This window comes from Pteropus medius, unplaced genomic scaffold (assembly GCF_902729225.1).
Source record: "Pteropus medius unplaced genomic scaffold, Ma_sr-lr_union100, whole genome shotgun sequence".
NCBI lineage: Eukaryota > Metazoa > Chordata > Mammalia > Chiroptera > Pteropodidae > Pteropus > Pteropus medius.
The window spans coordinates 1,552,852-1,566,197 of NW_024346667.1; the positions used below are offsets into that span (position 1 = coordinate 1,552,852).

At 34.7% G+C, this 13,346-nt stretch overlaps 1 protein-coding gene across 5 annotated transcripts in view; it reads right to left on the bottom strand.

Moving 5' to 3' along the window:
* CLGN (calmegin) overlaps positions 1 to 13,346 on the bottom strand; it is a 35,884-nt gene that overhangs the window by 17,065 nt on the left and 5,473 nt on the right. For all 5 annotated transcript variants that reach the window (XM_039875819.1, XM_039875821.1, XM_039875817.1 and 2 more), the window contains 4 exons: positions 6,677 to 6,829; positions 4,341 to 4,414; positions 3,657 to 3,715; positions 2,235 to 2,376 (listed from right to left, as the gene is read on the bottom strand). In XM_039875819.1, coding sequence (XP_039731753.1) covers positions 2,235 to 2,376; positions 3,657 to 3,715; positions 4,341 to 4,414; positions 6,677 to 6,820 — 419 coding nt within the window. In that variant the 5' untranslated portion in view covers positions 6,821 to 6,829. The remainder of the gene's footprint in view (positions 1 to 2,234; positions 2,377 to 3,656; positions 3,716 to 4,340; positions 4,415 to 6,676; positions 6,830 to 13,346) is intronic.

Genomic DNA, 13,346 nt, shown 5'->3' on the forward strand with positions numbered 1-13,346 from the left:
GCCGCTTACTCTAGTGACACTGAGGGTAAAGGCAAGTTATTTAGGCTCTAAGCCTCTATCTGCTCATGTATCATACAGGGACACTGCCCACACCTACACCTCGAAAGGCTGTCATGATGATTAAGGGACACCACGCACAGCGATGGGCACATAAATGCTCAAAAACGTTAGCTTCTCTTACAGCCAGAAGGGGTTTTATTATTTTTTTCTTTCATTTTTTAAGTAAAGGACAGCTTATTTTCCTCAAAGCCTTATCAATATTTTCATCTTAGGTAGCAGCTGACGAAGAAATTCAAGTCTTTGAAGACTATAAAGTAAAATAAATGGTGTGCAATGTGACTTAAAGGAACGTATTCACTGTTTTAGGTAAAACAAAATAAAAAGAGATATAGCTTTATTATGGATAATCTAAGGACAAAAGGTTCTAGGAAAAGCTAAGAACTAAAAAGAACAATTTGTAAATTGTCTCTGCACACATAGTTTTGTTGTCCTATTATGTCTACACTCAATCACTATGTCTATTTCTTGCACTGAAAACTTTTGAGTTTTCAAATCATTAACTTGTACCTAATATCAATAATTCACAATGGGTCAGAGATCAGTGATGTGTACATCACATACTTTGACTGCTGCTAATCTTTAGTCACAGAAAAATGACAATGTATGCAGGGTACACGTTAACCCCATTTTCTTTAGAGTATCATTTCCCAAACTGTTCCATGAAACAGTAATTGTCGTAAGGGGGTCAAAAAATCTGTGGTCAAATATGTTTAGGAAACACAGTATTAAAGTTAAAAACCAATTTTTATATGTAGAACTTCTTGAAGTCTTTAATGAGCACATATGCTTCCTTATCTCTAAGGTTAGGATATTCTTAGTTTGTAAAACTTGCATGACCACACAATGCCATTGACATGCGCACAATCTGGAAAAAGCAGCTTTAGAGAAATGTTATGTCATAAATCCACAGTCTTTATCCCATTTCATTTCATCAATACTGAGAGAAGACAAACATTCACGCTGCTTCTAGAACTGTTTTCAGACACAGGAGGAAGCTCCTCCCCTTGGTCCTCCTTTTCTTTCAGGATAATAACGTCACAACTGCTTCAATAATTTTTTAGACTTATTATCCAGTCTTTGCTTCTAATTTCACAAGCTGTCTTTTGCTTACTTGCCTAGCAATGTACGTTCACTTAAGTTTCAGCAGAATAATAAGATTACTTTCAAACTTTCAAGAGAAAACAAAAACCAACTCCTGAATAATGATAATATCAAGCTCAAATATTAGTCTTAGTTATTATAACAATATTTTTAGTTGTAGATTCTTTAAAATTAATATTTTAAATTTATTGAAATGACAATGCGACTAAACCAAAGCACCACGTCTGCAAAATTAAGCCAATTACACCAAATGCCATAGTTTCAAATTTTTCTAAACTGCAAAAAGACATTTTACTTATACCACACAGGAACATGTTTAACATGTTAACGAAAAACTGAAGGAATTCTAGAGTGATGCAGTTTATAGCTATGATATTTCCTTGTGCTATAATTAGCTTTGGACAGCCAAATCTTCTGATGTAAGGTAGAAAGTAACATCGATTCATTGCCTTTCCTTGGTTTTTATATGAATTTGACTGGTTTTGTAATTGTATCTGTATAAATCTATTTTGGTTTTATACCAGTATAAATGAAAAAAGCCTGAGGAATTTATACGTTTATGGCAGTAAACATAAAGGCAAGCACCATCATGACAAAACCAGCTTACGGGGGAGAGAAAGGTTATCTGCGAACACGTGTGCCCTTTTTCAAAGGGGTCCATGCTCGATAAAGACACAGATCTATATAAGTATTTCCTTTTTAAAATAAATTTGCTGCCTTTGAATCTTATCACTGGTTTAACAGCAATGAATTATGAATATATTGAGGTTAATATCTTAATAGCAAGCAATTTTAGGAAAAAAGTTAAAATAAAAGTGGTGATTTTAGCAGGCATATAGTTTATGGTGGCAAAATTGTCTTTTTACAATATGTATTATTTTTAAATTAACCTGCTTTTCACTCAAAACCTCAGAGTGTTGTATGTATACCTATGTTGTATATGTAAGTAAGTGAAACTGACAAGGTAAATCTGGATTTTTATGCTCATTATACATTATAGCTATATTCAGAAGCCAAATTATATAAAACTAATACATATTTCAGAAAATATTCAAAAACATAATAAAACTTACTGAACTATCAAAGGTTTATCAGCAAAAATGAAAGGTTTAGCTAACACAGCAGATATTGCATGATGCTTTGCTCTAGATTTCAACACCAGTCCTCTGTCACCATGTACTTGGTTTTCTTTCAATTCTTCTATTTCCCATCTTCCTAAAATATAAAGCAAAACAAATTAAATTAACACCATAACATTGACTACAGAATTATTTATCAACAGTGGTGACCAATAAGATTTTTCCGTGAAGGCTGATTTGGGAAAAATAAAATTTCAAATCGGGAAATAATACCTGCAACTGTATGTGTGCCTGCTCTTTTTTCTCTTAGCAGAGAATGGTTTCATGTTCCTAGCTAAAATTGTGGAAAATAATAAATAACAAATACTACTATATTTGATTAAAGCACTTCTAAGGCTGACTTAGTTTGGATTTCTCTGAAAGATTTTTTAATCAATGAAATTACAAAACATGGTTTGTCTCAGAAGGTCTTTCATCATTTTATTTTTAAAATGAGATATTTTTAAATTACATGAGAGAAAGAGCGTCCTTAACAGAAAATGCAGTTTGCCCCAGTCTTATTTACTTTGAAATACATGGTAATCATCAGCTACTTTTCTTTGCAGAAGTTATTGTGGAGATTTAAATTTTATTTTGAAAACTGTATGCCCACTGAACACAAATTGCAGTCGCCCTTCCCAGGCTAAGCCAATCAGCTCTCAGAACTTTCGGCCAAGCAGGTAACTGCCTGTTGGGGTCTGAGTGTGAGGTCCCATCTTTCTGGGTATGAGGTCTTCTGAGAGAGAAAATTCCCACTAGCAGTCACCTTGAGAAGAGGCTGATCTTGCTTTAGGATATAACAATTGAAGAGGCTGGTTTTAGACCAGAAGAAAGAAGAAATTCTTTTGTCATACTCCAGGAAGTCCTGTTCGGGAAGAAAAGATGACCCTTGCATACAGGACATTTCTTCCTATAGCTAAGCCTGAATGTAACCCTGTCACAGACCCAGTGATAAAGGTTGTGAGGCCTGAAGACGAATCTTGCAGCTCTAGTAAATTCTCCTGTTTTGTACTTGCTAGGAGAATTCTGCTGTAAATTATAACTTGATCTAGGTGAGCCCACGCTTGAGATGAAGCAGTGATACCAGTAGCCTGGGAAATACTGCTTCGGGAAATGCAACGACTAACTGCAGTGGAGTGAAAATTCAACTGATCAGAGTTAGAAAACTGGATGGTGGCTTAAGTATGGCTTACTGGGGGTTTCCAGGGATACTGGGAAGGAGACAAGTAAAAAGACTGAATGTTCTATTGAGAAGCAGGATGGGCCTCAGGCTCTATGTGTGTGCATACATATATTAACATATTACAAATATAATCTCAAAAGCTGGTGAACTTTGGTTCATACTGGTTATGTTGAATATTTAAATAAATATTTTACCATCATATATAGAAATCTCCTCGTCTGTATCATCTTTCTTTGCTTTTGATAACACCCACCTATAAATAAAGGTAAAAGCAAATGTGTATCGTCAAAAATAAGACCAGCAGTTTATAGATACAATGGATATTAGAAACACACACACAAAATTATCCAACAGTCACTTTGCATTCAAAAATAAATAAATACTAAATAAGGATGCCTATACATAATACTGCAAGGCTAGAGTTAAATCGAATTTGGAATCTGCAATTTACCAGCTGATCACAAGTAAGATACACTAAGCCTGCTTCCTCACCTATAAAATGAGATAAAGACAGTACTTACCTGCCTACTTAGAACAGTGTCTGACATATAATAATAATAATTTTTATTATTTTACCATTATTTAGAATGGAACAATAACTTGAATTTGTTATGTGAAATTAGATTATTAATGAAGAATTGTTACAAATTTTTACTTTATATTCATAATTCATTTATTTTCTTTACATAAATGAATAACTATTCAAATTAATCATTTCTATCAATAACAAAAATGTGTTAAGGTACTGGCTTACACTGTTGAAGCACTTTAACATTTTTTTATAATTCCATAGTAGAGGCAATTTTCATAAGCAACAACCAAGAACTTCAAAAAAGCTAATCAAATCAAGGAAAATATTCTCTTGAATGAACACTCACCCAGCCAACCTTCCACTATCAAAAGTTTCGGTAAAATATACTTCTCCTATAGGTTGAGGTGTCTTGTATTTGATCTAGAAAATAATTTTTAAAAGTCTGAAGTTATTCGTCCTCGTAAATATTTTAATTAAATAACCTCACTATTTAAAAACTGAGTATGTAACGAACATGTAAGTAATATAAAGTAACATGGTCTCTGACCTTTATATCTTAGTGGTGATAAGACACGAAAATATAAGAAATAAGATGATGGAAAAATATGTGCAAACAGAGGATGCACTGATTCTTTCCAACACAGAGGAATGGGAGGAAGTAATCAGAGAAGGCCTCACGCTACAGCTGACACGGCCTTAAGAGGATTCTAACAGGTGACAATACTCGGGGATAAAAATCATCAGAAGCAAAAGAAATAGCACGATCAAAAATATATAATAGGAAAAACTGCGTAAGCATGTAGGCTAATTGAAAATGAACTCTTAAATGTCACTGTTATGTGACTAGAGGATGATCACATCGTTTTGAGAGATCAGGAATCCAGAGAAGAAAAATGTTCAGGAAAGAAAGCAGCGCAAAGCAGTTATTAGCAGAGGACTGTTTCAAGAGCCATGTCAGCGTTAGCTGCTGTGATGATGGGGATGATGGTGCTGGTGGTGATACCGTGGCCCTTTTAATCCTCTTCACCCCTCTTTGAGGGAAGCACCTGTTTTATGCATGAAGACACCCTGGGACAGAGGCCAAGTAACTTGCCCACTGTCTCACGGTTAGATAACTGTAGGACTTAAAAGATACGAGCCCAGGCTGTCCAGCTCCAAAGCTTACATACTTAACCACTACGCTACATAAAACGTACCAAGAAAATAAAAGATTAAAAATCATTTATTGACAAATTATCAAAAAATCATTTGAATTGATGATAACTGATTAAATTTTGCCTAAAGTAATAGATCAATCTGGGTCCTTTCTGAATCAGCCTTTGCGATTTTATTTGTATAATTGCTTATGAGATTTCTTCTCTCAGCCTTTAGAGAAATGACGCAGAAGTACTTTTTCGATTTTCACTGTCCCTACCTTGCCCAGATAGTATGTTTCCTGTCTGTTAAAAGGAGGAAAAATCAGTTAATTCAAGAAAATCTCACTAGATTGTTATCAAAATTGTCAATCTTCCATGAAGTTGACTGAATTACAACTTTACTGTTCTATTTTTGGGGACCGGCGAAATGGAAAATGGGCAGTGGCACGAGAAGGGGCTCCATCTTCTGTCAGGCCACCTTTACATCACTAGCAGTTTGCCCTTTGCTTGTACTTTACTTGTACCTTACCATATCTAGATTACTCATTCTATAAAATTAGAAGGGTGAAAAATCAAAACTGGTCTTTCCTATGTCTTAATCATCTTTTCAAATCATCACCAAGTAAAGAGTGGTAGGTGTCTGCCAATTCGTTTGAAGTATTAACCTCCAAAGACCCTTGTAGTAGCTGTATCTAACTCAGTCATTAGCATTTTGATTACTTACTTTCTGTGGTTCATAGAACTATGTTTTAAAAGAATGTGCTGTGGAGCTTAAAATTTAACAGGAGAATGAATATTCATTCACCTTAAACAGCTGAACGACACTTGAATTTGCAAAGAAACTCGAAAGGAAGTGAGGCAAAGAAGATTAAAACAACTATATATTATTCTCATTGGCCCTTTAGGCTTTCTCACCATCAAAACGATTTCTGAAAAAAGTTTCTGATTGTCCTAATATTAGTTATGAATATTCCTCAATGTGAAAGCTCTCATGGATTGTCAAGATGCACAAAATTCTGTGTAAAAGTTTTTCAGACTCCTGTTAGTCACCACCTCATGACACATCTTAACGACGCTGAGAAACACAGCTAGGTTTTACTAACCTAGCTCATCATCACTTCTCTTCCTAATTCATCTCCTACTTAGCATTTTCTTTCCTCAGAGAAATAAAGAAAAGCTACTTACTTTACTTTTGAGAGAACTGCAAATTATATTACCTTTTCTTTTCTCTGAGGAGAGCTGGCAGTGTCAGAAATAAGACTGAAAACCTTTCTCTAAGCTGGAAGTACTTAGTCCTTTTTAACCACTGATGAACTATTTCGATAGTAAAAACTTTCCCCATATTTATTTGGTAATAAAACATGTTAAGGGCCATGTACACATTTCTGTAGTCCACAGGCATTCTAAAACACAGTGCAACAAATAAATGGGAAATGCTTTTCTATTTATTTATAAAATGAAGACTATTAGGACTAAAATAAATCTTAAGAGATTAGTTACTGCTATGTAGCATGTCAATGAATAATTTACACCTCAATATCCTCACCTCTGAGGAGAGTTCAACTTCATTAATATCAATCTCTTCTGAATTTTCATTGAAGTCTTCCATCTCAACACCATCATCCATAAATTCTGCTTTAACTGAGATGAACAGAAGACCCAAACATAGCCCAAAGCCTTGGAAATACATATTGATTATCTGTGAATTAAAAGTTATCAATGAAAATAAAACAAAGTTGTGAAAAATATGTGTAAGTTTACTTAAAAAGAAATAATCTCTCCTTAATACCTCTTTTATTCCATGATGGCTTTTAAAACAAATCATTAAGAAAATTACATAAACTATTATTTGAACAAGTGAAAATACAAACTTGAAATCTCACAGAGCACAGAATCTAGAGCTACAGGCCTGCCTCTGAAAACAGACAGACAGCCAATGGCACAAAACCTAAAGAGAAAGAGAATAGTGATAACCAAATAATCTGTGAACCTCGTTAAGGAAAAAAAGGACAATTCCTAAACTTTTGTTTAAATTCCTTTTATTACAATGTTGCTTAAGTGTATACAAACATATAATAGAAAATTTTGTAATTATAAAACCAAAATACACTTTTATATAAACACCAAAAAAACTAAAGAAAAATAATTTTATCATAATTTAATGTGATAGTCTTTTACTGGAATCAAATCACAGCTTAAACCTCAAACAAATATGGGGCTTATTGCAACCAAGCTGACTGCTGTGGATAAAGTTCTTTTGCATTATCATTCCTATAACACTGTGACAACTCAATTATCTACCCTTTTCTCTATTCAAACACTGCGAAACTTCTACACCTACAGAATTGAGATGAGAGGCCTCTTGGCAGAAATACATGATTTACATAATTATGTTCTTTATTCCCATTAGAATGTTGAAAATTTAAGATCTGTTTATTGGTACCAATGGAATTTTAAATACCAAGTAAACATGGACCTGAAACAGTGTGGCAGCCTTTGGTTAGAGTGTGGTCAGATGATCCAGAGTATCATCTGTGGTATGGATCCAGGTGATCCAGAGTATAGTTCTATTTTTTTTTTTTTCCAAAGTTACCATCAATACAAAATAAAAAAAGTAAATTCTTAATGAGAACTCTTAAATCCTCCAGAACATATCTACAGGCCTATATGGGTCTGCTTAAGATACAGAACTATGAGACAGCATTCTACACCCACCAGAATGGCTATAATCAAAGAGAGACAATAACAAATGTTGAAAAGATGTGAAGAAATTGGAACCTTCATACTCTGGTGGTGGGAATGTAAAACAATGCGATAACATTGGAAAATAGTGTGGCGGGTCTTCAAAATGTTAAAAATAGAGTTACCATAAGACGTGGCGATTCCACTACTAGGTGTCTACCCAAAAGAAATGAAAACAGATGTCCACTCCACACCAAAACTAGAATACAAATGTTTAAAGAAACATTTTTTTCTCAATAGGCAAACTGTCCATCAGCTGATGAATGGACAAAATGTGGAGTATCCACACAATGGAATATTATTTCACAATAAAACAGAATGGAGGACTGATATACTATAAGACAGATGAATCCCAAAAACATGATGCTGAGTGAAGCCAGTAATAAAAGACCACATATTGTATGGTCTCATGTAAAAGAAATAGGCGAAACCAGAGAAATGGAAAATAGACTGGTTATTGCCTAGGGAAAAGAGGGGTAAGGACTAATGGATATGTTTTTTGGGGTGAGGATGACGAAATGTTCTAAAAGTGGAATAAATGCAAGTATATTAAAACCCACTGACTGAGGTGAACTTGAAGGTGTGCAAGTAATTTTTCTAAAAAAGAAAAATCAGATTATAAAGAGCTTGTTTCCCATCAGTCAGCTCAACTGATTAGAACCCTCTTTAATGAGGTCAAAACTTCACATGGAAGTGTGGGCCAGCTAGCCTTGGTTTCTTCTAAAGGTCACTGGCTACGACTCTAAAGTTGAAAACATAAAAATGCATGTTTGTTTTTTTTTTAAATCAATACCAATCTACCATAACATGAACATTCTATATTAAAAATATGTTAATACCATCATCTTTATGGATAAAACAACCCAAAAACTTATGCATGCTGTCATTTGTCAGAAGAGTCTGAGCTCTCTGAATCATAAAGAGGTGTGACTGGGACAGGAAGTAAATGAAAGAGCAATCTGACTCAATAACAATAGCTAGGTTTATTTTTAAAATTTTCACTTACAAGCACAGGAATAAACACATTTAAAAACTGCTTATTAATTTTTAATAACCATAAAAGCTTCTAAATATTTAAGAGCCTTGCATGACTTATATAATGTAGGAAAAGGTGTTTTGCATCACTGTCAATAACATCTGAGTAAAACTGAAATGCATAAAATAAGAACAGTAATGTTAATATAACTTTACACCCACATCTTCAAAATGAACATACACTTTATTTTCTTAATAATTAAGTTGTTGAAAAAAAATATGTCCTTAGTGCTCTGTTTGAGCTCTGATGTACTGGGCTGCCAGGGAGAATTAAGGGAGGCCAACAGGCAGTGATCTCCTGGAACCCTACTCTACATAACAATCTTTGCAGCCCAGGATATGAACAGGATAGGTATTATTTTTTCCAATCGACAAACTGAAGTCAGAAAGATTTTAAAAACCTGGTCAAATTCAGATGACTAGAAATGGGAAACAAGATTAGAATCCAGAACCTTTACATAATTACACCATGCTACCTCTTGTTTTAATCTTACCCCTGCTACCATGCTACTCTTGTTTTAATTTTACTGCATTATATGCTTACTGATAAAGCAGTGGAAAGAAATCATAAAAATGCTAACAGTAGATATTTTCAATATCTTGGAAATTTCTAAAATTTAGTACTTAGTAAAATTAGTAGTATTAAGCTATGAAGATATTTACCCAGAAACGGCCATATCTACCTTCCTATACAAGTGAAATACTTAAAAATAAACAGCAAGTGGTCACGAACCATTCCACAGACAATGCAGAGTTCTACTGGATAATAATCATCATTAAGAAAATCATACAGTCCAAGGTTATTGTTATTCATTTTAAAAAATCAGAAATACAGACCTAATGGTTTCTGCTTAATTCTTCAGTGTTCTATCATTATTCGATGATATATCAGCTGACGATTGAGAATTATATCATGAAGTCTATCACCCTGCAGTGCCAACGTGTCATGAAACTCCAAACAGAACTGTGAGATTTGTCACATATCATTTCTTGAAAGAAGAAGTAAAAATATTGCCAGGCAAGTACTAGAGCTTTGAAGTAACTAACCTGTGCAGCAGTTTAAAAAACATTTTTTTTAAATTGTGGTAGAATACACATAACACAAAAGTTACCATTTAAACCGATTTTACCTGTTCGGTTCAGTAGCGTGAAGGGCATCTGTAGTGCTGTGACCAGGCTCTAGAACCATAACTAAAGCCATCCCCATTCGACACCTCCCGCATTTCCCACCTCCCACGCCTCTGGCAACCACCATTCCTTATGAGTTCTAATAGGGTTTGTTTTTTTTTTTTGATGGAATCTTCAGTTTTCTCTACATATAAGATATTGGTGAAGAGTGATAATTTTACTTCTTCCTTTTAAATTTGGATGTCTTTTATTTCTTTTCCTTGCCTACTTGCTCTGGCTAGGACTTCTAGTACAGGTATCCCCCACTTTCCAAAAGTGGGTAATATTCTCAGCTTTACACTATTTTGACTTTTGAAAGGTTTCGTAGGAACAATCTACTCTTGGAGAGTGATGGAAACCTGTACCACGTGGAATATAAGTGACAAAAGCAGGCATCCTTGCTTCGTTCCAGCTCTTAGAGGAAAAGCTTTGCATCTTTCACCACTGAGTACGGTCTTGGCTGTTGGCTTTTCATACATGGTCTTTATTATACTGAGATAGTTTCTTTATTCATAGTTTGTTGAGTGTTTCTTTTATCATAAAAGGGTGCTGAGTCTTGTCAAATGCTGTTTCTGTATCAACTGAGATAACCATGTGGGTTTTTTTGCCTCTATTCTGGTAATGTGGTGTATTATATTGTTTGATTTTCATATGTTGAACTATCCTTGCATTCCAGGAATAAATCACTTGACCATGGTGTATAACCTTTTCAATTGTTAAGGATTTTTGTATTACTAGTCTTTAGGGATATTAGTCTATAGTTTTCTTGTAGTTTCTTCATCCGGCTTTGGTATCAGGGTATTACTGCCCTCATACAATGAGTTTGAAAGTTTTACATCCTCTTCAATTTTCTGGAAGATTTTGAGGAGGACTGATTTTAACTTTTTTTTTCAATGTTTGGTACAATTCAACAGGGAAGCCACCGGCTCCTGGGCTTTTGTTGGGTTTTTGATTACTGATTCAACCTTCTTACTAATTATAAGTCTGTTCAGATTTTCTATTTCATCATGATTTAGTTTTAACAGGTTGTTTCTAGAAACTTGTCCACTTCATCTAGGTTACCCAGTTTGTTGGCATATAATTGTTCATAATATTCTCTTACAATCCCTTTTATATCCATAGAATTTGTTGTAATTTACTCTCATTTGTAATTTTAGTTGAGTCTTCCTTTTTTTCTTATTCTATCCAGCTGAAGGTTAGTCAATTTTGTTGATCTTTTCAAAGAATCAACTCTTGGTTTTACTGATTTTCTGTTTACTTATGCTCTATTCCATTTATTTCTCATCTAATCTTTATTATTTCCTTCCTTCTGCTAGCTCTGGTTTTTCTAGTCCCTTAAGGTGTAACTTTAGGTTGTTAATTTGAGACCGTTCTTTTTTACTTTAACTATCTAGAGCTATTCATTTCCCTCTTAGCACTGCTTTCACTGAATCTGATAAGTTTTGGTATGTTGTGTTTTTGTTTTCATTTATCTCGATACCTTTTTATTTCCTTGTGATTTCTTCTTTGACGTTTTTAAGACTGTGTTGTTTAATTTCCACATATTTGAGGATTTCCTGTTTTCCTTCTGCTAGTGATTTCTACTTTCATTAGACTGTAGGTTGAAATAATTCTTTGTATGATTTGATTTTTTAAATTTATTAAAACATGTTTTGTTGGCTAACGTATGGTCTATCCTAGATAATATTTCATGTGCACTTCAGAAAAACATGCATCTGTAACAATATTCATCAGGGACATTGGTGTGTAGTTTTCTTGTGCTGCCTATCTCTGGCTTTGGTATCTGGGTAATGCTGCCTTCATAGAATGAGTCTGGAAGTAGTCCCTTCTCCTCAATTTTTTGGAAGAATCTGAGAAAGATTGGTATTAATATTTCTTTTAATTAATTGGTATTCATTTTTCTTCCCTGTCTTGCTAGGTGGAGTGTTCCATATATGCCTATTATGTCTAAATGGTCTATAATATTGTTCAAGTTCTCTATTTCTGCATTCATCTACATGGTGGTCCTAAGTTATGCAGTTGCAGTGCAGCAAGAATTTGTTTATATGGCATAAGGTAAAACATTTAGTGATGATGCTACCTTCCCTCCTTATAAATGTATAAAAGATGGCACGCCCATGGTTCTATGTTTCTTTTGTATTCCTTACTCCACACAGGTTGCTGAAATCACCAAATATCATTTGTGCCTTCGTGAGGAAGAAGGGAGGCACTTGGAGAAGTCCATTCATTTGCATGGATCTTTGAACTCATGTATGTTCTCTGCACTGCTTCTGGGCTGATTCAATGACAAAGTGAAGTATAAGTAGTTTTATTCAAGTATGAGATACCATTCTCCCTAATCTTTGAAATCAACACCATGCAGCCTGTTCTGTCTCAAAAATTTTTACCAACATCATCTAAAAGCCCTAGTGAATCTCCACTGCCAGCCCCAAATCATAAATTATAAAGTTCAGTTCATTTATTGGTATTGAAGAAATGCTCAATCCCACATCAAAGGTAGCTAGAGCACACACAAAATAAAACAAGCACAGGATACTCGATATTTGTTGTAAAGTGCGAGAGAGACTGCTAGCTGATCACCAAGCTACCTTTTTTTCCAGGGTACATAACTAGACTATACTTTCCTTGGAGTTAGATGATCCCCAGGAAAGCCAATGATGCAGTATGAAGGCCTGAGAGCCAGGAGAGCCAATGATAAATTCCAGCCTGAGAGCCAGCAGGCTCACGATGAGTCAACATTTCAGTTCAAGTCTAAAGGAAGGAAAAGACTGAAGTCTAAGCTCAACAGTCAGGCAGGAAGAGTTCTGTCTTCCTCACTGAAGGATCAGCCTTTTTGTTCTATTCAGGCTTTCAACTGACTGGACAAGGTCCATGCACTTTGGGGAGGACAATCTGCTTTACTCAGTCTATCACTCAAATGTTAATCTCATCCAAAACATCCTTGCCGACACACCTAGAATAATGCTTGGCCAAATATCTGGGCACTCTGTGGTTCAGTCAACCCACTCAATTAACCATCACAGCCATCCACTCTCCTGGAATACCGGGAATCAGAAACTGTGTTAAGCCTCTGAGGTTTTTTTTCCTATTTGAGCATTACCTTAATTAAGCATACTGTTAACTAAACTGGGTATCTTTTTCTAAATCAGAAGGATCTAGAAACAATGAAAATACCTCAAGAAATACAGCAAAACATAAGAAAATAACCATAACATCAGAAATAATAAACTGGAAATACAATTTTCTGGCGGTTTAGGCAACAAAGTGCCACA